Source organism: Drosophila erecta, unplaced genomic scaffold (genome assembly GCF_003286155.1).
Source record: "Drosophila erecta strain 14021-0224.00,06,07 unplaced genomic scaffold, DereRS2 tig00000126-arrow-pilon, whole genome shotgun sequence".
NCBI classification, from domain to species: domain Eukaryota; kingdom Metazoa; phylum Arthropoda; class Insecta; order Diptera; family Drosophilidae; genus Drosophila; species Drosophila erecta.
The window spans coordinates 8664542-8691073 of record NW_020825209.1 but is presented as its reverse complement, the minus strand read 5'-3'; the positions used below and the strand labels follow the sequence as shown (position 1 = coordinate 8691073).

At 35.0% G+C, this 26532-nt stretch overlaps 2 protein-coding genes across 2 annotated transcripts in view; one reads left to right on the top strand and one right to left on the bottom strand.

The window, feature by feature from the left end:
• The window catches only part of LOC6550515 (ras GTPase-activating protein 1), a 52748-nt gene that overhangs the window by 16220 nt on the left and 9996 nt on the right, over nt 1-26532 (bottom strand). The window lies entirely within an intron of this gene.
• Nucleotides 142-26003, top strand: LOC26527003 (mucin-12). Its single transcript, XM_026981959.1, has 10 exons — nt 142-199; nt 252-607; nt 1121-1866; nt 2161-2505; nt 2632-3211; nt 4046-4262; nt 5253-6752; nt 6993-21717; nt 21769-24974; nt 25960-26003. Exons 1-10 carry the CDS (start codon nt 142-144, stop codon nt 26001-26003), a joined length of 21777 nt encoding a protein of 7258 aa, XP_026837760.1.

Here is a 26532-nt window from a genome sequence, read left to right as displayed (position 1 = left end):
TGTAACAAATTGCATTTAAGCGTCTGTTCTGAAATAATGGGGCATAAAAATGCAAATTTAAAATAATTATTTATCAATGAAAACCTTGCCAGTTTTACCTCTAGCAAAAGTGAAAACACAATTTATAAAGTAAGCTTCATAATGCAGTTATTAACCGGTTTTTGGATAACTCTCGCATTTGTTATTTATATTTTCGCAGGTGCGTAACCAAATATCTGATTGCAAAAATCCCCAATTTTTTTTATTTACAGGACACATATATAATCCGAAAAGAATACTTTGCGTTAAGGATCCAGATTCTAATCTGAACTTTGCCTTTTTCTTATATTTATTCAAACCATTGGCTTCGCATGATACATGTTTTGCTGACTTTAATAATACTAGGCCAACCAATCGATTTCGAAAAATGGGCAATATATCATTAAATAATAAACCTAATAAAAAATGCTGTGCACACTACATTGATAATTATAAGTTCATGAAGGCCAAGATTACTTCAGAAACCACATTTAAAAGTATTTATCAAACAAACTTCTTAAATACACTTCTAAGCTGGCGGAATACAGTTTTCAACCATTTTCCAGCATGGAACTATCACTTATTATGGGTAAGTTGTGAGACTGAATTAAAAACAATATCCTTTAAGTCAACAAATTTAATTAATCCAGAAATATTTAACGGACGATATCTTCAAACATAATCTACGAATAGGTAACTCCATGATCAGCAAGCTTAATACGGATAAATCAATTAATAAACCGTATATAGAGTTAAACCAAGAACTGATTTTTAAGAAAAGACTTTTAAGTAAAAATTACGAAAAAAAATTAGTCGTGTCATTAAGTCGTATTACAAGAACAGAAAACTTTTCGCGGAGTGCCATAGTCCTTAAAAATCTGCAGACCTTAGATAATAGAAAACAATTACAGTGTTTTATGCTATTTATAAGTAAGAAAAGTACTTTAAGGCGATGCATTTTATTTGAATTCATAATTGAATCTTTTCCAAGCGCAAGGAACCTACTTGGAAATATATATATAAAAAGTCGTTCGGAAAGGGTGAGTTTTGTGGAAAATAAAGTATTTGTAGTTAACTGATAACATTAAAAATGTATTCTAAGGTGCAAAATCCCCAATTTAAATGTAAACATTTTCAAAAAATGAGCAGTTGGATTATTGCTAACAAATTATGGAATTCAATGGACCTCAAACTGGCTAAACAAACGCTTCACCTTAACTCAAGAATACTACGATTCTTTTTATTGATTCAAAAACGAAGGATTTTAATATTAAATATGCCTCTAGAGGAAGTGCAAGCAAACAAAATGAGAAAAGCTGATTTTTTTGAATATTTGTCGGCAACCGAAACACCCGAACTATCCGATAATTTAGACTATTTAAAAAATAACAGAAAAAATTTCGCTTCACGAGAACTATTGAAAATACATAATGAAACCAATTTGAAAGATAAATATATACATGTATGGAAAAACTTAACAATGTCCATAAGCAAAGAACGCAAATTAAATCATATAGTTAAAAGAAAAAACATCAGCAATACCCAATTGAAAAATACCAGATCGATTGAACCCATTAAGGACACTTTTCCCTCAACATTCACAAGAATGCAGAATTTAGTGAGATATGCCAGAAACCAAAGATTGTTACAAATGGAAACGACTCCAATAATCAATGCAATAAATTTTTCAATTTCGGACTCAACTTCAACTTGTGAATTGTGCTCTGAAGCATTAGATGAAACAACAAATCTTTTCGATTCTGCAGAAACCTGCGAGGAATGTGCTTCTCTAAGCTCAAACGTATTAAATGAATCTACTCATACTGAAGTCAGTAATAAATTTGTACGGTATGTTTCAAATTATATTATGGAGCATGAAGCAGTTTTTAATACAATCAATCAATCATATAACTCTCCTAAAGATACTACAGAAATTTCAAGCACCTCCTGTGACCTATGCACAGAGATATCTCCCTCTTCGGAAGAAATCTGTATAGCATGCTCTGAATTGGTATCAACTGAAATCATGCCGCCTAGTACAAGCAATTCCATATTAGCAACAAAGCCAAGAATTTCGATTGATACAACAACAAGTCCAGACTCCATCTGCGAATTTTGCACTGATTTAACTGAGGTAATGAGTACAAATTCCTCATCGGAGGAAGGATGTGAGGAGTGCTCTGACTTTGTATCACCATCAAGTGCTAGTATAAAATACCCGAAAAGTGAATACATCGCAACAACAATTGAGTCGCCAGTTTCAGATGAAAAGATAATCATATTTGACTACTTTACAGAAATAATAACAATGATTATATATGAATATGAAACAACAACTTTCAGGAGCGCTCCTAAACCGAACTCAGATCTAACTGGATATACATCACCTGAATGTATAGAATGTTCAACTGGTGCACATATTGAAACCACTATTGAGCGAACGAAACAATCTAAAACTCCACTTCGGTTGAATCAAATGTCAGGGCCTTCATTACACATTTCGACTACGAAAAAAGCTGCAATAATACCAACGGAAAAGGATCAACTTACTCGTGAGGAAAAGCAAAACTCGAGTATAGTGTCACCATTTTCCACTACAGAAATAGGTCAATTTCAAAAATCATCGAATCGATTGGAATCTCTACTAAAGTTGAGTGCAATAACAGACAGTGCAATAACAGAACTTTCGGAAGTTCTACCAGAGTCGCGTTCTATATTCGGTAGTTCAATGCCATTTTCGACGATGAAAGAGCAGCCGAATACGAAAAAAGATCTATTGACACGAACAGAAACAACGAAACTATCAAAACCTATACACCACATAAATTCAATAACACCTCAAAAGGAAGTAGTACAACAACCAAAGGCTTCATCCCAGGTTGGTATACTGCCCGGTGCTCTACTCACAATGTCGACCACAGAAAGAGATCATCCAACAGAAAAAATTAAACAGTCTGAAACCTTACCTCTGCTAAGTACAAAATCAATCAGTCCTGATGTATGCGATTGTACTTGCAAATTGGAAGCAGGCAAAGATTCGTGTATATGCAAATGTAACCTTATAGATAGCACTGCAGACGACACGAAAAGTGTAACGGCAAGTGCATCTACCCAGTCATTACTGACAGAAACAAATCGAGAGCTCCACAGCATGAAATATTATGCCCCAAATGGTACTTCCTTACTCACAGCGGCGAGTCCAGAACTCTTTAGTATTAGAGATGCCACAACTAAGGGTGATGGTGTTACTGGTAATAAAACCACAAAGCCATCGGAGCATTCATTCTTGGAAATAATAGAACCTATGTCAAGCAGTAAGCCATCAACATATAATGTTTGCGAATGCACTTGCCTATTAGAACAAGAAAAGGACTCGTGTACATGCAACTGTATGACAGATCCCATTTATATTGATGTATCTATGTTAACAGAAAGCCAAATAAAGTCAAGCGAAGATCTTCAGAAAAGTACACAGCAAAATGAAAATTACAAAGAGAAAACAAGAAAGTTTTTAACAACATTCCAAAAACCCTCAGGGGAACCATATGAAAAAACCCAAAAGGAAAAGGGAAGTCAATCGCAATCTGCACCTCCATTAAGCACAGTATTTAGTGGTCTAATCAAAATTTCAACCACAGACAAAAATCACTCAACACTAGACGACGTAGAAAAGGTATCAAAATCTCCACACCACTTGAGTACAACATCTAGTAGACCACCAAAGATACCGACTACAGGAATAGGCTACTTAACGCTAGAGGAAAAGGAGCAACAGTCAATGTTTTTCTTAAGTTCAATATCAAGTTTTCAATTTGAACAATCAAGTTTTCACGGCTGTGATTGTACTTGCCAATTGGAAATAGGAAAAGACTCGTGTATCTGCGAATGCAACCTAAAAGGGAGCACTTCAGAAGTCACGGCAAGTGGATCCAACCCGTCATCACCCACAGCAACGAATGAAGAAATCCACAGTGTGAAAGATAATATCCCAAAACAGGAAGGAAATGGTACTTCTTTACTCACAGAGGCGAATCCAGAACCCTTCAGTATTGAAGACATCACAACTAAAGGAGCTGGTGTTACTGGTAATAAAATCACAATGCCATCGGAGCTCTCATCCTTGGAAATAATAGAGCCCATGACAAACAGTAAACCATCAACACATAATGTTTGCGATTGCACTTGCCTATTAGAACAAGGAAATGACTCGTGTACATGCAACTGTATAACAGATCTCATTTCTATTGATGTATCTATGTTAACAGAAAGCCAAATAAAGTCAAGCGAAGATCTTCAGTACTCTTCAAAGCTTTTTTCATATAAAAGTACACTAGAAAATACAAATACCAAAGAGAAAACTACAAATCTATCGGCATCATTACCAATTTCGAGTACAGGGCATTATCAAATATCCCAAAACGAAATGGTAAATCAATCGGAATCTGTACCTCCATTAAGCACCTTTAGCGGTCTAATCAAAATTTCAACCACAGAGAAAGATCACACAAAGCAAGGCGAAGTAGGAAAGGAATCAAAATCTCCACTCCAATTGAGTACAACATCTAGTGGACTACTAAAAATACCGACTACAGGAATAAACCACTTAACGCTAGAGGAAATTGAGCAACAGGCAAAGTCTTTACCTTTCCTAAGTACAGTATCAAGTTTTCAATTTGAACAATCAAGTTTTCACGGCTGTGATTGTACTTGCCAATTGGAAATAGGAAAAGACTCGTGTATCTGCGAATGCAAACAAAAACGGAGCACTTTAGAAGTCACGGCAAGTGGATCCTACCCGTCATTATCCACAGCAACGAATGAAGAAATCCACAGTGTGAAAGATAATATCCCAAAACAGGAAGGAAATGGTACTTCTATACTCACAGAGGCGAGTCCAGAACCCGTCAGTATTGAAGACATCACAACTAAAGGAGCTGGTGTTACTTGTAATAAAACCACAATGCCATCGGAGCTCTCATCCTTGGAAATAATAGAGCCCATGACAAACAGTAAACCATCAACACATAATGTTTGCGATTGCACTTGCCTATTAGAACAAGGAAATGACTCGTGTACATGCAACTGTATAACAGATCTCATTTCTATTGATGTATCTATGTTAACAGAAAGCCAAATAAAGTCAAGCGAAGATCTTCAGTACTCTTCAAAGCTTTTTTCATATAAAAGTACACTAGAAAATACAAATACCAAAGAGAAAACTACAAATCTATCGGCATCATTACCAATTTCGAGTACAGGGCATTATCAAATATCCCAAAACGAAATGGGAAATCAATCGGAATCTGTACCTCCATTAAGCACCTTTAGTGGTATAATCAAAATTTCAACCACAGAGAAAGATCACACAAAGCAAGGCGAAGTAGGAAAGGTATCAAAATCTCCACTCCAATTGAGTACAACATTTAGTGAACTACTAAAAATACCGACTACAGGAATAGGTCAGTTGACGCTAGAGGAAAAGGAGCAACAGTCAATGTCTTTACCTTTTTTAAGTACAATATCTAGTTTTCAATTTGAACAATCAAGTTTTCACGGCTGTGATTGTACTTGCCAATTGGAAATAGGAAAAGACTCGTGTATCTGCGAATGCAAACAAAAACGGAGCACTTCAGAAGTCACGGCAAGTGGATCCAACCCGTCATCACCCACAGCAACGAATGAAGAAATCCACAGTGTGAAAGATAATATCCCAAAACAGGAAGGAAATGGTACTTCTTTACTCACAGAGGCGAATCCAGAACCCTTCAGTATTGAAGACATCACAACTAAAGGAGCTGGTGTTACTGGTAATAAAATCACAATGCCATCGGAGCTCTCATCCTTGGAAATAATAGAGCCCATGACAAACAGTAAACCATCAACACATAATGTTTGCGATTGCACTTGCCTATTAGAACAAGGAAATGACTCGTGTACATGCAACTGTATAACAGATCTCATTTCTATTGATGTATCTATGTTAACAGAAAGCCAAATAAAGTCAAGCGAAGATCTTCAGTACTCTTCAAAGCTTTTTTCATATAAAAGTACACTAGAAAATACAAATACCAAAGAGAAAACTACAAATCTATCGGCATCATTACCAATTTCGAGTACAGGGCATTATCAAATATCCCAAAACGAAATGGTAAATCAATCGGAATCTGTACCTCCATTAAGCACAGTATTTAGTGCTCTAATCAACATTTCAACCACAGACAAAAGTCACTCACCGCTGGACGACGTACAAAACTTATCAAAATCTCCACTCCAATTGAGTACAACATCTAGTGGACTACTAAAAATACCGACCACAGGAATAAACCACTTAACGCTAGAGGAAAATGAGCAACAGTCAAAGTCTTTACCTTTCCTAAGTACAGTATCAAGTTTTCAATTTGAACAATCAAGTTTTCACGGCTGTGATTGTACTTGCCAATTGGAAATAGAAAAAGACTCGTGTATCTGCGAATGCAACCTAAAAGGGAGCACTTCAGAAGTCACGGCAAGTGGATCCAACCCGTCATCACCCACAGCAACGAATGAAGAAATCCACAGTGTGAAAGATAATATCCCAAAACAGGAAGGAAATGGTACTTCTTTACTCACAGAGGCGAATCCAGAACCCTTCAGTATTGAAGACATCACAACTAAAGGAGCTGGTGTTACTGGTAATAAAACCACAATGCCATCGGAGCTCTCATCCTTGGAAATAAAAGGGCCCATGACAAACAGTAAACCATCGACACATAATGTTTGCGAATGCACTTGCCTATTAGAACAAGGAAATGACTCGTGTACATGCAACTGTATGACAGATCCCATTTCTATTGATGTATCTATTTTAACAGAAAGCCAAATAAAGTCAAGCGAAGAGTCTTCAAAGCTTTCTTCACATGAAGGTACACTAGAAAATACAAATACCAAAGAGAAAACTACAAATCTATCGACATCATTACCAATTTCGAGTACAGGGCATTATCAAACATCCCAAAACGAAATGGAAAATCAATCGGAATCTGTTCCTCCATTAAGCACAGTATTAAGTGGTCTAATCAACATTTCAACCACAGAGAAAGATCACACAAAGCAAGACGAAGTAGGAAAGGTATCAAAATCTCCACTCCAATTGAGTACAACATCTAGTGGACTACTAAAAATACCGACCACAGGAATAGGTCAGTTGACGCTAGAGGAAAAGGAGCAACAGTCAATGTCTTTACCTTTTTTAAGTACAATATCTAGTTTTCAGTTTAAACAATCACGTTTTCATGGCTGTGATTGTACTTGCCAATTTGAAATAGGAAAAGACTCGTGTATCTGCGAATGCAACCCTAAGGGAAGCACTTCAGAAGCCTCGGACGGTGAAACAGCAAGTGCATCACCGATTTCTGTCTATCAATCATTTACAGTAGCAAACAGTTTACTTAAAATTCCGAGTGCCAAAGTTCAAACAATGCAAGAGGAAACAACGGAAATTTCAAAATCTTTACCTCAATCCACAACAGAAGAAAGCATTTCATTCCAAGTATCCAGTGTAAAGGAAAATCAAGTTACTGAATTAAAATGGGCATTATCAGCATCACTTCCTAAATTAAGTACTACAACTAAAAGTATATTTTCCAGTCAAAGTGTATATTTAGATAAAACATCTCAAGAAGATACAAGGACACCATCGATTGCGTTCCCTCAATCATATGCAACAGAAAATAGTTTACTTACAGTGTCGAGTGCAGAGGATCAAACAATTCAAAAGGAAACTACGGAAATTTCAAAATCTTTACCTCAATCCACAACAGAAGAAAGCATTTCATTCCAAGAATCCAGTGCAGAAGAAAATCAAATGTCTGAATTGCCATGGACATTATCAACATCACTTCATCAATTAAGTACTAAAACTAAAAGTATATTTTCCAGTCAAAGTGTAGATGAAGATAAAACATCTCAAGAAAATACAGGGACACTATCGATTACACTCCCACAACAATCTACAACAGAAGAAATCAGTTCACCTCAAGAATCCAGTGCAGAAGAAAATCAAATGACAGAAATGCCATGGACACTATCAACATCGCATCCTCAATTGAAGACTAAAAGTATATTTTCCAGTCAAAGTTTAGAAGAAGATAAAACATCTCAAGAAGATACAAGGACGGTATCGATTTTTCTCCCACAACTATCTACAACAGAAGAAAGCAGTTTACTTCATGAATCCAGTGCAGAAGGAAATAAAATGACAGAAGTGCCATGGACACTATCAACATCTCTTACTAAGTTAAGTACTAAAACTGAAAGTATATTTTCCAGTCAAAGTGTAGATGAAAATGAAACATCTCAAAAAGATACAAGGACAATATCGATTTCTTTACCTCAACTAGGTTCAACACCAAATAGTTTACTTACAGTTTCGAGTGCAGAGGATCAAACAGTGCAAAAGGAAACCACGGAAATTTCAAAGTCTTTACCTCAATCTACAACAAAAGAAAGCAGTTCACTTCAAGAATTCAGTGCAGAAGAAAATCAAATGACAGAAGTGCCATGGACATTATCAACATCACTTCCTCAATCAAGTACTAAAACTAAAAGTATATTTTCTAGTCAAAGTGTAGATGAAGATAAAACATCTCAAGAAGGTACAAGGACACTATCGATTTTTCTCCCACAACAATCTTCAACAGAAAAAAGTAGTTCACTTCAGGAATCCAGTGCAGAAGAAAATCAACTGACAGAAATGCCGTGGACACTATCAACATCGCTTCATCAATTAAAGACTAAAAGTATATTTTCCACTCAAAGTGTAGAAGAAGATAAATCATCTCAAGAAGATACAAGGACACTATCGATTACACTCCCACAACAATCTACAACAGAAGAAAGCAGTTCACTTCAAGAATACAGTGCAGAAGAAAATCAAATGACAGAAGTGCAATGGACACCATCAACATCTCTTCCTCAATTAAGTACTACAACTAAAAGTATACTTTCCAGACAAAGTGTAGATGAAGATAAAACATATCAAGAAGATACAAGGACGGTATCGATTTCTGTCCCACAACAATATACAACCGAAGAAAGCAGTTCACTTCAAGAATCCAGTGCAAAAGAAAATCAAATGACAGAAATGCCATGGACACTATCAACATCGCTTCCTCAATTAAAGACTAAAAGTATATTTTCCAGACAAAGTGTAGATGAAGATAAAACATCTCAGGAAGATACAAGGACGGTATCGATTTCTCTCCCACAACAATCTACAACAGAAGAAAGCAGTTCACTTCAAGAATCCAGTGCAGAAGAAAATCAAATGACAGAAATGCCGTGGACACTATCAACATCGCTTCCTCAATCAAGTACTAAAACTAAAAGTATATTTTCCAGTCAAAGTGTAGATGAAGATAAAACATCTCAAGAAGATACAAGGACACTATCGATTTTTCTCCCACAACAATCTTCAACAGAAAAAAGCAGTTCACTTCAAGAATCCAGTGCAGAAGAAAATCAAATGACAGAAGTGACATGGACATTATCAACATCACTTTCTCAATTAAAAACTAAAAGTATATTTTCCAGTCAAAGTGTAGAAGAAGATAAAACATCTCAAGAAAATACAAGGACACTATCAATCTCGTTCCCTCAATCATATGCAACGGAAAATAGTTTACTTACAGTTTCGAGTGTAGAGGATCAAACAATGCAAAAAGAAACAACGGAAATTTCAAAATCTTTACCTCAATCCACAACAGAAGAAAGCATTTCATTCCAAGTATCCAGTGTAAAGGAAAATCAAGTTACTGAATTAAAATGGGCATTATCAGCATCACTTCCTAAATTAAGTACTACAACTAAAAGTATATTTTCCAGTCAAAGTGTATATTTAGATAAAACATCTCAAGAAGATACAAGGACACCATCGATTGCGTTCCCTCAATCATATGCAACAGAAAATAGTTTACTTACAGTGTCGAGTGCAGAGGATCAAACAATTCAAAAGGAAACCACGGAAATTTCAAAATCTTTACCTCAATCCACAACAGAAGAAATCACTTCATTCCAAGAATCCAGTGCAAAAGAAAATCAAATGTCTGAATTGCCATGGACATTATCAACATTACTTCATCAATTAAGTACTAAAACTAAAAGTATATTTTCCAGTCAAAGTGTAGATGAAGATAAAACATCTCAAGAAGATACAAGGACGGTATCGATTTCTGTCCCACAACAATATACAACCGAAGAAAGCAGTTCACTTCAAGAATCCAGTGCAGAAGAAAATCAAATGACAGAAATGCCATGGACACTATCAACATCGCTTCCTCAATTAAAGACTAAAAGTATATTTTCCAGACAAAGTGTAGATGAAGATAAAACATCTCAAGAAGATACAAGGACGGTATCGATTTCTGTCCCACAACAATATACAACCGAAGAAAGCAGTTCACTTCAAGAATCCAGTGCAGAAGAAAATCAAATGACAGAAGTGCAATGGACACCATCAACATCTCTTCCTCAATTAAGTACTACAACTAAAAGTATACTTTCCAGACAAAGTGTAGATGAAGATAAAACATATCAAGAAGATACAAGGACGGTATCGATTTCTGTCCCACAACAATATACAACCGAAGAAAGCAGTTCACTTCAAGAATCCAGTGCAAACGAAAATCAAATGACAGAAATGCCATGGACACTATCAACATCGCTTCCTCAATTAAAGACTAAAAGTATATTTTCCAGACAAAGTGTAGATGAAGATAAAACATCTCAAGAAGATACAAGGACGGTATCGATTTCTCTCCCACAACAATCTACAACAGAAGAAAGCAGTTCACTTCAGGAATCCAGTGCAGAAGAAAATCAAATGACAGAAATGCCGTGGACACTATCAACATCGCTTCCTCAATCAAGTACTAAAACTAAAGGTATATTTTCCAGTCAAAGTGTAGATGAAGATAAAACATCTCAAGAAGATACAAGGACACTATCGATTTTTCTCCCACAACAATCTTCAACAGAAAAAAGCAGTTCACTTCAGGAATCCAGTGCAGAAGAAAATCAAATGACAGAAGTGACATGGACATTATCAACATCACTTCCTCAATTAAAAACTAAAAGTATATTTTCCAGTCAAAGTGTAGAAGAAGATAAAACATCTCAAGAAAAAACAAGGACACTATCAATCTCGTTCCCTCAATCATATGCAACAGAAAATAGTTTACTTACAGTTTCGAGTGTAGAGGATCAAACAATTCAAAAAGAAACAACGGAAATTTCAAAATCTTTACCTCAATCCACAACAGAAGAAATCACTTCATTCCAAGAATCCAGTGCAAAAGAAAATCAAATGTCTGAATTGCCATGGACATTATCAACATTACTTCATCAATTAAGTACTAAAACTAAAAGTATATTTTCCAGTCAAAGTGTAGATGAAGATAAAACATCTCAAGAAGATACAAGGACGGTATCGATTTCTGTCCCACAACAATATACAACCGAAGAAAGCAGTTCACTTCAAGAATCCAGTGCAGAAGAAAATCAAATGACAGAAATGCCATGGACACTATCAACATCGCTTCCTCAATTAAAGACTAAAAGTATATTTTCCAGACAAAGTGTAGATGAAGATAAAACATCTCAAGAAGATACAAGGACGGTATCGATTTCTGTCCCACAACAATATACAACCGAAGAAAGCAGTTCACTTCAAGAATCCAGTGCAGAAGAAAATCAAATGACAGAAATGCCATGGACACTATCAACATCGCTTCCTCAATTAAAGACTAAAAGTATATTTTCCAGACAAAGTGTAGGTGAAGATAAAACATCTCAAGAAGATACAAGGACGGTATCGATTTCTCTCCCACAACAATCTACAACAGAAGAAAGCAGTTCACTTCAGGAATCCAGTGCAGAAGAAAATCAAATGACAGAAGTGACATGGACATTATCAACATCACTTTCTCAATTAAAAACTAAAAGTATATTTTCCAGTCAAAGTGTAGAAGAAGATAAAACATCTCAAGAAAATACAAGGACACTATCAATCTCGTTCCCTCAATCATATGCAACGGAAAATAGTTTACTTACAGTTTCGAGTGTAGAGGATCAAACAATGCAAAAAGAAACAACGGAAATTTCAAAATCTTTACCTCAATCCACAACAGAAGAAAGCATTTCATTCCAAGTATCCAGTGTAAAGGAAAATCAAGTTACTGAATTAAAATGGGCATTATCAGCATCACTTCCTAAATTAAGTACTACAACTAAAAGTATATTTTCCAGTCAAAGTGTATATTTAGATAAAACATCTCAAGAAGATACAAGGACACCATCGATTGCGTTCCCTCAATCATATGCAACAGAAAATAGTTTACTTACAGTGTCGAGTGCAGAGGATCAAACAATTCAAAAGGAAACCACGGAAATTTCAAAATCTTTACCTCAATCCACAACAGAAGAAATCACTTCATTCCAAGAATCCAGTGCAAAAGAAAATCAAATGTCTGAATTGCCATGGACATTATCAACATTACTTCATCAATTAAGTACTAAAACTAAAAGTATATTTTCCAGTCAAAGTGTAGGTGAAGATAAAACATCTCAAGAAGATACAAGGACGGTATCGATTTCTGTCCCACAACAATATACAACCGAAGAAAGCAGTTCACTTCAAGAATCCAGTGCAGAAGAAAATCAAATGACAGAAATGCCATGGACACTATCAACATCGCTTCCTCAATTAAAGACTAAAAGTATATTTTCCAGACAAAGTGTAGATGAAGATAAAACATCTCAAGAAGATATAAGGACGGTATCGATTTCTGTCCCACAACAATATACAACCGAAGAAAGCAGTTCACTTCAAGAATCCAGTGCAGAAGAAAATCAAATGACAGAAGTGCAATGGACACCATCAACATCTCTTCCTCAATTAAGTACTACAACTAAAAGTATACTTTCCAGACAAAGTGTAGATGAAGATAAAACATATCAAGAAGATACAAGGACGGTATCGATTTCTGTCCCACAACAATATACAACCGAAGAAAGCAGTTCACTTCAAGAATCCAGTGCAAAAGAAAATCAAATGACAGAAATGCCATGGACACTATCAACATCGCTTCCTCAATTAAAGACTAAAAGTATATTTTCCAGACAAAGTGTAGATGAAGATAAAACATCTCAAGAAGATACAAGGACGGTATCGATTTCTCTCCCACAACAATCTACAACAGAAGAAAGCAGTTCTCTTCAGGAATCCAGTGCAGAAGAAAATCAAATGACAGAAATGCCGTGGACACTATCAACATCGCTTCCTCAATCAAGTACTAAAACTAAAGGTATATTTTCCAGTCAAAGTGTAGATGAAGATAAAACATCTCAAGAAGATACAAGGACACTATCGATTTTTCTCCCACAACAATCTTCAACAGAAAAAAGCAGTTCACTTCAGGAATCCAGTGCAGAAGAAAATCAAATGACAGAAGTGACATGGACATTATCAACATCACTTCCTCAATTAAAAACTAAAAGTATATTTTCCAGTCAAAGTGTAGAAGAAGATAAAACATCTCAAGAAAAAACAAGGACACTATCAATCTCGTTCCCTCAATCATATGCAACAGAAAATAGTTTACTTACAGTTTCGAGTGTAGAGGATCAAACAATTCAAAAAGAAACAACGGAAATTTCAAAATCTTTACCTCAATCCACAACAGAAGAAATCACTTCATTCCAAGAATCCAGTGCAAAAGAAAATCAAATGTCTGAATTGCCATGGACATTATCAACATTACTTCATCAATTAAGTACTAAAACTAAAAGTATATTTTCCAGTCAAAGTGTAGATGAAGATAAAACATCTCAAGAAGATACAAGGACGGTATCGATTTCTGTCCCACAACAATATACAACCGAAGAAAGCAGTTCACTTCAAGAATCCAGTGCAGAAGAAAATCAAATGACAGAAATGCCATGGACACTATCAACATCGCTTCCTCAATTAAAGACTAAAAGTATATTTTCCAGACAAAGTGTAGATGAAGATAAAACATCTCAAGAAGATACAAGGACGGTATCGATTTCTGTCCCACAACAATATACAACCGAAGAAAGCAGTTCACTTCAAGAATCCAGTGCAGAAGAAAATCAAATGACAGAAATGCCATGGACACTATCAACATCGCTTCCTCAATTAAAGACTAAAAGTATATTTTCCAGACAAAGTGTAGGTGAAGATAAAACATCTCAAGAAGATACAAGGACGGTATCGATTTCTCTCCCACAACAATCTACAACAGAAGAAAGCAGTTCACTTCAGGAATCCAGTGCAGAAGAAAATCAAATGACAGAAATGCCGTGGACACTATCAACATCGCTTCCTCAATCAAGTACTAAAACTAAAGGTATATTTTCCAGTCAAAGTGTAGATGAAGATAAAACATCTCAAGAAGATACAAGGACACTATCGATTTTTCTGCTACAACAATCTTCAACAGAAAAAAGCAGTTCACTTCAGGAATCCAGTGCAGAAGAAAATCAAATGACAGAAGTGACATGGACATTATCAACATCACTTCCTCAATTAAAAACTAAAAGTATATTTTCCAGTCACAGTGTAGAAGAAGATAAAACATCTCAAGAAAATACAAGGACACTATCAATCTCGTTCCCTCAATCATATGCAACAGAAAATAGTTTACTTACAGTTTCGAGTGTAGAGGATCAAACAATTCAAAAAGAAACAACGGAAATTTCAAAATCTTTACCTCAATCCACAACAGAAGAAATCACTTCATTTCAAGAATCCAGTGCAAAAGAAAATCAAATGTCTGAATTGCCATTATCAACATTACTTCATCAATTAAGTACTAAAACTAAAAGTATATTTTCCAGTCAAAGTGTAGATGAAGATAAAACATCTCAAGAAGATACAAGGACACTATCGATTACACTTCCACAACAATCTACAACAGAAGAAATCAGTTCACCTCAAGAATCCAGTGCAGAAGAAAATCAAATGACAGAAATCCCATGGACACTATCAACATCGCTTCCTCAATTAAAGACTAAAAGTATATTTTCCAGACAAAGTGTAGATGAAGATAAAACATCTCAAGAAGATACAAGGACGGTATCGATTTCTCTCCCACAACAATCTACAACAGAAGAAAGCAGTTCACTTCAAGAATCCAGTGCAGAAGAAAATCAAATGACAGAAATTCCATGGACACTAGCAACATCGCTTCCTCAATTAAAGACTAAAAGTATATTTTCCAGACAAAGTGTAGATGAAGATAATACATCTCAAGAAAATACAAGGACACTATCAATCTCGTTCCCTCATTCATATGCAACAGAAAATAGTTTACTTACAGTTTCGAGTGTAGAGGATCAAACAATTCAAAAAGAAACAACGGAAATTTCAAAATCTTTACCTCAATCCACAACAGAAGAAATCACTTCATTCCAAGAATCCAGTGCAAAAGAAAATCAAATGTCTGAATTGCCATGGACATTATCAACATTACTTCATCAATTAAGTACTAAAACTAAAAGTATATTTTCCAGTCAAAGTGTAGATGAAGATAAAACATCTCAAGAAGATACAAGGACGGTATCGATTTCTGTCCCGCAACAATATACAACCGAAGAAAGCAGTTCACTTCAAGAATCCAGTGCAGAAGAAAATCAAATGACAGAAATGCCATGGACACTATCAACATCGCTTCCTCAATTAAAGACTAAAAGTATATTTTCCAGACAAAGTGTAGATGAAGATAAAACATCTCAAGAAGATACAAGGACGGTATCGATTTCTCTCCCACAACAATCTACAACAGAAGAAAGCAGTTCACTTCAAGAATCCAGTGCAGAAGAAAATCAAATGACAGAAATGCCGTGGACACTATCAACATCGCTTCCTCAATCAAGTACTAAAACTAAAAGTATATTTTCCAGTCAAAGTGTAGATGAAGATAAAACATCTCAAGAAGATACAAGGACACTATCGATTTTTCTCCCACAACAATCTACAACAGAAGAAAGCAGTTCACTTCAGGAATCCAGTGCAGAAGAAAATCAAATGACAGAAATGCCATGGACACTATCAACATCGCTTCCTCAATTAAAGACTAAAAGTATATTTTCCAGACAAAGTGTAGATGAAGATAAAACATCTCAAGAAGATACAATGACACTATCGATTACACTCCCACAACAATCTACAACAGAAGAAATCCGTTCACCTCAAGAATCCAGTGCAGAAGAAAATCAAATGACAGAAGTGACATGGACACTATCAACATCGCTTCCTCAATTAAAGACTGAAAGTATATTTTCCAGTCAAAGTGTAGATGAAAATGAAATATCTCAAAAAGATACAAGGACAATATCGATTTCTTTACCCCAACTAGGTTCAACAGCAAATATTTTACTTACAGTTTCGAGTGCAGAGGATCAAACAGTGCAAGAGGAAACCACGGAAATTTCAAAGTCTTTACCTCAATCTACAACAAAAGAAAGCAGTTCACTTCAAGAATCCAGTGCAGAAGAAAATCAAAATAATGAATTACAATGGGCATTATCTACATCACTTCCTAAATTAAGTACTAAAGCTGAAAGTATATTTTCCAGTCAAAGTGTAGAAGAAGATAAAACATCTCAAGAAGATACATGGACACCATCGATTTCTCTCCCACAACAATCTACAACAAAGGAAAGCATTTTATTCCAAGAATCCAGTGCAAAAGAAAATCAAATGACTGAATTACAATGGGCATTATCAACATCACTTCCTGCATTAAGTACTAAGACTAAAAGTATAATTTCCAGTCAAAGTGGAGAAGAAGATAAAACATCTCAAGAAGATACAAGGACACTATCGATTTCTCTCCCACAACAATCTACAACAGAAAAAAGCAGTTCACTTCAACAATCCAGTGCAGAAAAAAATCAAATGACAGAAGTGCCATGGACACTATTAACATCTCTTCCTCAATCAAGTACTAAAACAAAAAGAATATTTTCCAGTCAAAGTGTAGATGAAGATAAAGCATCTCAGGAATATACAATCTCGTTCCCTCAATCATATGCAATAGAAAATAGTTTACTAACAGTTTCGAGTGCAATAGATCAAACAATGCAAAAGGAAATCACGGAAATTTCAAAATCTTTACCTCAATTTACAACAGATGAAAGCATTTCATTCCAAGAATCCAGTGAAAAAGAAAATCAAATGTCTGAATTGCCATGGACATTATCAACATCACACCATCAACTAAGTACGAAGACTAAAAGTACATTTTCCAGTCAAAGTGTAGAAGAAGATAAAACATCTCAAGAAGATACAAGGACACTATCAATCTCGTTCCCTCAATCATATGCAACAGAAAATAGTTTACTTACAGTTTCGAGTGCAGAGGATCAAACAATGCAAAAAGAAACAACGGAAATTTCAAAATCTTTACCTCAATCCACAACAGAAGAAATCACTTCATTTCAAGAATCCAGTGCAAAAGAAAATCAAATGTCTGAATTGCCATTATCAACATTACTTCATCAATTAAGTACTACAACTAAAAGTATATTTTCCAGTCAAAGTGTATATTTAGATAAAACATCTCAAGAAGATACAAGGACACCATCGATTGCGTTCCCTCAATCATATGCAACAGAAAATAGTTTACTTACAGTGTCGAGTGCAGAGGATCAAACAATTCAAAAGGAAACCACGGAAATTTCAAAATCTTTACCTCAATCCACAACAAAAGAAATCACTTCATTCCAAGAATCCAGTGCAAAAGAAAATCAAATGTCTGAATTGCCATGGACATTATCAACATTACTTTATCAATTAAGTACTAAAACTAAAAGTATATTTTCCAGTCAAAGTGTAGAAGAAGATAAATCATCTGAAGAAGATACAAGGACACTATCGATTACACTCCCACAACAATCTACAACAGAAGAAAGCAGTTCACTTCAAGAATCCAGTGCAGTAGAAAATCAAATGACAGAAGTGCCATGGGCACTATCAACATCGCTTCCTCAATTAAAGACTAAAAGTATATTTTCCACTCAAAGTGTCGAAGAAGATAAATCATCTCAAGAAGATACAAGGACACTATCGATTACACTCCCACAACAATCTACAACAGAAGAAAGCAGTTCACTTCAAGAATACAGTGCAGAAGAAAATCAAATGACAGAAGTGCAATGGACACCATCAATATCTTATCCTCAATTAAGTACTACAACTAAAAGTATATTTTCCAGACAAAGTGTAGATGAAGATAAAACATCTCAAGAAGATACAAGGACGGTATCGATTTCTGTCCCACAACAATATACAACCGAAGAAAGGAGTTCACTTCAAGAATCCAGTGCAGAAGAAAATCAAATGACAGAAATGCCATGGACACTATCAACATCGCTTCCTCAATTAAAGACTAAAAGTATATTTTCCAGACAAAGTGTAGATGAAGATAAAACATCTCAAGAAGATACATGGACACTATCAATCTCGTTCCCTCAATCATATGCAACAGACAATAGTTTACTCACAGTTTCGAGTGCAGAGGATCAAACAGTGCAAAAGGAAACCACGGAAATTTCAAAGTCTTTACCTCAATCTACAACAAAAGAAAGCAGTTCACTTCAAGAATACAGTGCAGAAGAAAATCAAAATACTGAATTACAATGGGCATTATCTACATCACTTCCTAAATTAAGTACTAAAGCTGAAAGTATATTTTCCAGTCAAAGTGTAGAAGAAGATAAAACATCTCAAGAAGATACATGGACACCATCGATTTCTCTCCCACAACAATCTACAACAAAGGAAAGCATTTCATTCCAAGAATCCAGTGCAGAAGAAAATCAAATGACAGAAGTGCAATGGACACCATCAATATCTTATCCTCAATTAAGTACTACAACTAAAAGTATATTTTCCAGACAAAGTGTAGATGAAGATAAAACATCTCAAAAAGATACAAGGACACTATCGATTTCTCTCCCACAACAATCTACAACAGAAGAAAGCAGTTCACTTCAAGAATCCAGTGCAGAAGAAAATCAAATGACAGAAATGCCATGGACACTATCAACATCACTTCCTCAATTAAAGACTAAAAGTATATTTTCCACTCAAAGTGTAGAAGAAGATAAATCATCTCAAGAAGATACAAGGACACTATCGATTACACTCCCACAACAATCTACAACAGAAGAAAGCAGTTCACTTCAAGAATACAGTGCAGAAGAAAATCAAATGACAGAAGTGCAATGGACACCATCAACATCTTTTCCTCAATTAAGTACTACAACTAAAAGTATATTTTCCAGACAAAGTGTAGATGAAAATGAAATATCTCAAAAAGATACAAGGACAATATCGATTTCTTTACCCCAACTAGGTTCAACAGCAAATAGTTTACTTACAGTTTCGAGTGCAGAGGATCAAACAGTGCAAGAGGAAACCACGGAAATTTCAAAGTCTTTACCTCAATCTACAACAAAAGAAAGCAGTTCACTTCAAGAATCCAGTGCAGAAGAAAATCAAAATACTGAATTACAATGGGCATTATCTACATCACTTCCTAAATTAAGTACTAAAGCTGAAAGTATATTTTCCAGTCAAAGTGTAGAAGAAGATAAAACATCTAAAGAAGATACAAGGACACTATCGATTTCTCTCCCACAACAATCTACAACAGAAAAAAGCAGTTCACTTCAACAATCCAGTGCAGAAAAAAATCAAATGACAGAAGTGCCATGGACACTATTAACATCTCTTCCTCAATCAAGTACTAAAACAAAAAGAATATTTTCCAGTCAAAGTGTAGATGAAGATAAAGCATCTCAGGAATATACAATCTCGTTCCCTCAATCATATGCAATAGAAAATAGTTTACTAACAGTTTCGAGTGCAATAGATCAAACAATGCAAAAGGAAATCACGGAAATTTCAAAATCTTTACCTCAATTTACAACAGATGAAAGCATTTCATTCCAAGAATCCAGTGAAAAAGAAAATCAAATGTCTGAATTGCCATGGACATTATCAACATCACACCATCAACTAAGTACGAAGACTAAAAGTACATTTTCCAGTCAAAGTGTAGAAGAAGATAAAACATCTCAAGAAGATACAAGGACACTATCAATCTCGTTCCCTCAATCATATGCAACAGAAAATAGTTTACTTACAGTTTCGAGTGCAGAGGATCAAACAATTCAAAAGGAAACCACGGAAATTTCAAAATCTTTACCTCAATCCACAACAGAAGAAAGCATTTCATTCCAAGAATCCAGTGCAGAAGAAAATCAAATGTCAGAAGTGCCAGGGACATTATCAACATCACTTCCTCAATTAAAAACTAAAAGTATATTTTCCAGTCAAAGTGTAGAAGAAGATAAAACATCTCAAGAAGATACAAGGACACTATCGATTTTTCTCCCACAACAATCTACAACAGAAGAAAGCAGTTCACTTCAGGAATCCAGTGCAGAAGAAAATCAAATGACAGAAATGCCATGGACACTATCAACATCGCTTCCTCAATTAAAGACTAAAAGTATATTTTCCAGACAAAGTGTAGATGAAGATAAAACATCTCAAGAAGATACAATGACACTATCGATTACACTCCCACAACAATCTACAACAGAAGAAATCCGTTCACCTCAAGAATCCAGTGCAGAAGAAAATCAAATGACAGAAGTGACATGGACACTATCAACATCACTTCCTCAATCAAGTACTAAAACTAAAAGAATATTCTCCAGTCAAAGTGTAGATGAAGATAAAACATCTCAAGCAAATACAATGACACTATCGATTTCGTTTCCTCAATCAGGTGCTACAGAAAATAGTTTACTTACAGTTTCGAGTGCAGAGGATCAAACAATGCAAAAGGAAACCACGGAAATTTCAAAATCTTTACCTCAATCCACAACAGATGAAAGCATTTCATTCCAAGAATCCAGTGCAAAAGAAAATCAAAAGACTGAATTACAATGGGCATTATCTACATCACTTCCTAAATTAAGTACTAAAGCTGAAAGTATATTTTTCAGACAAAGTGTAGATGAAGATAAAACATCTCAAGAAGATACATGGACACTATCAATCTCGTTCCCTCAATCATATGCAACAGAAAATAGTTTACTTACAGTTTCGAGTGCAGAGGATCAAACAATGCAAAAGGAAACTACGGTAATTTCAAAATCTTTACCTCAATCCACAAAAGAAGAAAGCATTTCATTCCAAGAATCCAGTGCAAAAGAAAATCAAATGTCTGAATTGTCATGGACATTATCAACATTACTTCATCAATTAAGTACTACAACTAAAAGTATATTTTCCAGACAAAGTGTAGATGAAGATAAAACATCTCAAGAAGATGCAAGGACACTATCGATTTTTCCCCCACAACAATCTACAACAGAAGAAAGCAGTTCACTTCAAGAATCCAGTGCAGAAGAAAATCAAATGACAGAAGTGCCATGGGCGCTATCAACATCGCTTCCTCAATTAAAGACTACAAGTATATTTTCCACTCAAAGTGTCGAAGAAGATAAATCATCTCAAGAAGATACAAGGACACTATCGATTACACTCCCACAACAATCTACAACAGAAGAAAGCAGTTCACTTCAAGAATACAGTGCAGAAGAAAATCAAATGACAGAAGTGCAATGGACACCATCAATATCTTATCCTCAATTAAGTACTACAACTAAAAGTATATTTTCCAGACAAAGTGTAGATGAAGATAAAACATCTCAAGAAGATACAAGGACGGTATCGATTTCTGTCCCACAACAATATACAACCGAAGAAAGGAGTTCACTTCAAGAATCCAGTGCAGAAGAAAATCAAATGACAGAAATGCCATGGACACTATCAACATCGCTTCCTCAATTAAAGACTAAAAGTATATTTTCCAGACAAAGTGTAGATGAAGATAAAACATCTCAAGAAGATACAAGGACGGTATCGATTTCTCTTCCACAACAATCTACAACAGAACAAAGCATTTCACTTCAAGAATCCAGTGCAGTAGAAAATCAAATGACAGAAGTGCCATGGGCACTATCAACATCACTTCCTCAATCAAAAACTAAAAGTATATTTTCCAGTCAAAGTGTAGAAGAAGATAAAACATCTCAAAAAGATACAAGGACACTATCGATTTTTCTCCCACAACAATCTACAACAGAAGAAAGCAGTTCACTTCAAGAATCCAGTGCAGAAGAAAATCAAATGACAGAAGTGCCAGGGACATTATCAACATCACTTCCTCAATTAAAAACTAAAAGTATATTTTCCAGTCAAAGTGTAGAAGAAGATAAAACATCTCAAGAAGATATATGGACACAATCGATTTCTCTTCCACAACAATCTACAACAGAAAAAAGCATTTCACTTCAAGAATCCAGTGCAGAAGAAAATCAAATGACAGAAGTGACATGGACACTATCAACATCACTTCCTCAATCAAGTACTAAAACTAAAAGTATATTTTCCAGTCAAAGTGTAGATGAAGATAAAACATCTCAAGAAGATACAAGGACACTATCAATCTCGTTCCCTCAATCATATGCAACAGAAAATAGTTTACTTACAGTTTCGAGTGCAGAGGATCAAACAATGCAAAAGGAATCCACGGAAATTTCAAAATCTTTACCTCAATCCACAACAGAAGAAACCATTTCCTTCCAAGAATCCAGTGCAAAAGAAAATCAAAAGACTGAATTACAATGGGCATTATCGACATCACTTCCTAAATTAAGTACTAAAGCTGAAAGTTTATTTTCCAGACAAAGTGTAGATGAAGATAAAACTTCTCAAGAAGATACATGGACACCATCGATTTCTCTTCCACAACAATCTACAACAGAAAAAAGCATTTCACTTCAAGAATCCAGTGCAGAAGAAAATCAAATGACAGAAGTGCCAGGGACATTATCAACATCACTTCCTCAATTAAAAACTAAAAGTATATTTTCCAGTCAAAGTGTAGAAGAAGATAAAACATCTCAAGAAGATACATGGACACAATCGATTTCTCTTCCACAACTATCTACAACAGAAAAAAGCATTTCACTTCAAGAATCCAGTGCAGAAGAAAATCAAATGACAGAAGTGCCATGGGCACTATCAACATCACATCTTCAATTAAAAACTAAAAGTATATTTTCCAGTCAAAGTGTAGATGAAGATAAAACATCTCAAGAAGATGCAAGGACACTATCGATTTCTCTCCCACAACAATCTACAACAGAAAAAAGCAGTTCACTTCAACAATCCAGTGGAGAAGAAAATCAAATGACAGAAGTGCCATGGGCACTATCAACTACACTTCCTCAATTAAAAACTAAAAGTATACTTTCCAGTCAAAGTGTAGAAGAAGATAAAGCATCTCAAGAATATCTAAGGACACTATCAATCTCGTTCCCTCAATCATATGCAACAGAAAATAGTTTACTTACAGTTTCGAGTGCAGAGGATCAAAAAATGCGAAAGGAATCCACGGAAATTTCAAAATCTTTACCTCAATCCACAACAGAAGAAAGCATTTCCCTCAAAGAATCCAGTGCAAAAGAAAATCAAATGACTGAATTGCCATGGACATTATCAACATCACTTCCTCAATTAAAAACTAAAAGTACATTTTCCAGTCAAAGTGTAGATGAAGATAAAACATCTCAAGAAGATACAACGACACTATCGATTTCGTTCCCTCAATCAGGTTCAACCGAAAATAGTTTAGTTACAGTTTCGAGTGCAGAGGATCAAACAATGCAAAAGGAAACTATGGAAATTTCCAAATCTTTACCCCAATCCACAACAGAAGAAAGCATTTCATTCCAAGAATCCAGTGCAAAAGAAAATCAAATGACTGAATTGCCATGGACATTATCAACATCACTTCCTAAATTAAGTACTAAAACTAAAAGTATATTTTCCAGTCGAAGTGTAGATGAAGATAAAACATCTCAAGAAGATACCAGGACACTATCAATCTTGTTCCCTCAATCATATGCAACAGAAAATAGTTTACTCACAGTTTCGAGTGCAGAGGATCAAACAATGCAAAAGGAAACTACGGAAATTTCAAAATCTTTACCTCAATCCACAACAGAAGAAACCATTTCATTCCAAGAATCCAGTGCAAAAGCAAATCAAATGACTGAATTGCCATGGACATTATCAACATCACATCATCAATTAAGTACTAAAACTAAAAGTATATTTTCCAGTCAAAGTGTAGATGAAGATAAAACATCTCAAGAAGATGCAAGGACACTATCGATTTTTCTCCCACAACAATCTACAACAGAAGAAAGCAGTTCACTTCAAGAATCCAGTGCAGAAGAAAATCAAATGACAGAAGTGCCATGGATATTATCAACATCACTTCCTCAATCAAAAACTAAAAGTATATTTTCCAGTCAAAGTGTAGATGAAGATAAAACATCTCAAGAAGATACAACGACACTATCGATTTCGTTCCCTCAATCAGGGTCAACAGAAAATAGTTTAGTTACAGTTTCGAGTGCAGAGAATCAAACAATGCAAAAGGAAACTATAGAAATTTCCAAATCTTTACCCCAATCCACAACAGAAGAAAGCATTTCATACCAAGAATCCAGTGCAAAAGAAAATCAAATAACTGAATTGCCATGGACATTATCAACATCACTTCCTAAATTAAGTACTAAAACTAAAAGTATATTTTCCAGACAAAGTGTAGATGAAGATAAAACATCTCAAGAAGATACAAGGACACTATCGATTGCTCACCCGCACATTTCGATTTCTAATGCACAAGAAGATCAAATAATTGTAAAGGGGACAAGTGAGTTCTCGAAATCTCTACCTCAATCGACATCTATCAGTTTATTTCAAAGTTCGAGTGCAGAAGATGAAATAATACCTCAACCAAGTAACCTAACAAAAAGTTCAAGTACAATATTAAGTGCAGTAGGACTAATAACACAAAGTGTAACAAGGGACCTAACGAAGTCAATGAATAATTATAAGAGTTTTACTACAATATTTGGGGATACCGGAACTATAACAACAGACACGAATGTAAATTCTGTAGATTATACAACCGATATAGGATCAGAAAATACATTACAAAGTTTTACTTATCCAGAAATAAAAACCACGACAACTAAAATTCGAACAACAAAATCTGATAAATCAAAAGCTATGGAACAAGGGCAGCAGACAAATAAATTCCCTTCTTTTATTGCCAGTGTCACAAATTCCGCTATTACTAAACAATTGCAAACAACGAATTTAAACTCAGATGAATTTAGTAAAAAAGGAATCGTGACAATACGCACATCTGCTATGTATAAGGAGTCAGAAATTACACTAAAAAGTTATCCAGAACAAAAATCTAATACTGAAACACTAATATCAAAACCAGATGAAAATCAGTCAAAACATACGCTTAGCCCTCATTCTGAATTATCATCGACAAGTATATTCATACACTCGGATGTTACGAGCTCTAAGAAAACCACAATGAATAGTGAAAAAACTGAATACACCAGTAGGAAAACTACAAACTCGTTCTTAGTAAATACAAGTAAAACAGCAGTTACAACATTTCCTACGACCGAGACTTCAGATGTGCTAACAACTGGAACTACTGAAACTTCCGAAGAACCGATTTGTTTGTGTACTTGCGTAATTGATCCTGATGAGGATATTTGCTCTTGTAATTGCAAAATTACGAAGAGTACACCGACAACAAAAACTACTTTAAAGGTAAATGTATAGTTAAATATCTTAAATTTTTTGTATTTTAATATTATCACCAAGAAAACATAGAAACCTACTTATATGTTCCTGAATTTGACAATTGAAACCAACCATAATAAGATATTTTTAAAACCCTAATTTTTACTTCCCAGCATACTCAGTGGAATGGTTCCTCTACGAAGTCGCTTGGGCATGAAGGGATACGAAATCAAACAAGTGCTGGACATAATACCAAGTACTCCACAACCGTTGAATTTTTGTCTAAGGAACCCACAAATAAAACACTTACATTGTCAAAGTTAAGCACCAAAAAAAATATTACTGAAGAAAGCACAACTGAGAATTTTTCTAATATTGATAAGTCAACAATATTAACTCAGCGATATTCTGATACGGACACTACGAAATACTCCACAACCGTTAGAATTTTGTCGAAGGAACCCACAAAAACAACTATATTTCCAAAATTAAGCACCAAAGAAAATTTTACCGAGAAAAGCACAACCAATAATTTATTGTTGCCTTCCAATATTGATAACTCAACATCTTTAACTCAGCCACATTCGTATACGGACGAAAAAGAAACAATACGAAACCAAACAAGTGCTGGGCACACTACCAAGTACTCCACAATCGTTGAATTTTTGTCTAAGGAACCCACAAAAACCCTTACATTTTCAAATTTAAGCACCAAGCAAAATATTACTGAAAAGAGCACAATCGAG

What these genes read in the sequence shown, in the direction of transcription:
- LOC26527003 (XM_026981959.1), top strand. Translation starts at nt 142, where the DNA reads ATGCAGTTATTAACCGGTTTTTGGATAACTCTCGCATTTGTTATTTAT. An exon ending in TGTTATTTATATTTTCGCAG is followed by an intron (nt 200 to 251) that starts GTGCGTAACCAA and finishes TTTTATTTACAG; the next exon opens with GACACATATATAATCCGAAA. An exon ending in TATAACAGATCTCATTTCTA is followed by an intron (nt 4,263 to 5,252) that starts TTGATGTATCTA and finishes CAAATCTATCGG; the next exon opens with CATCATTACCAATTTCGAGT.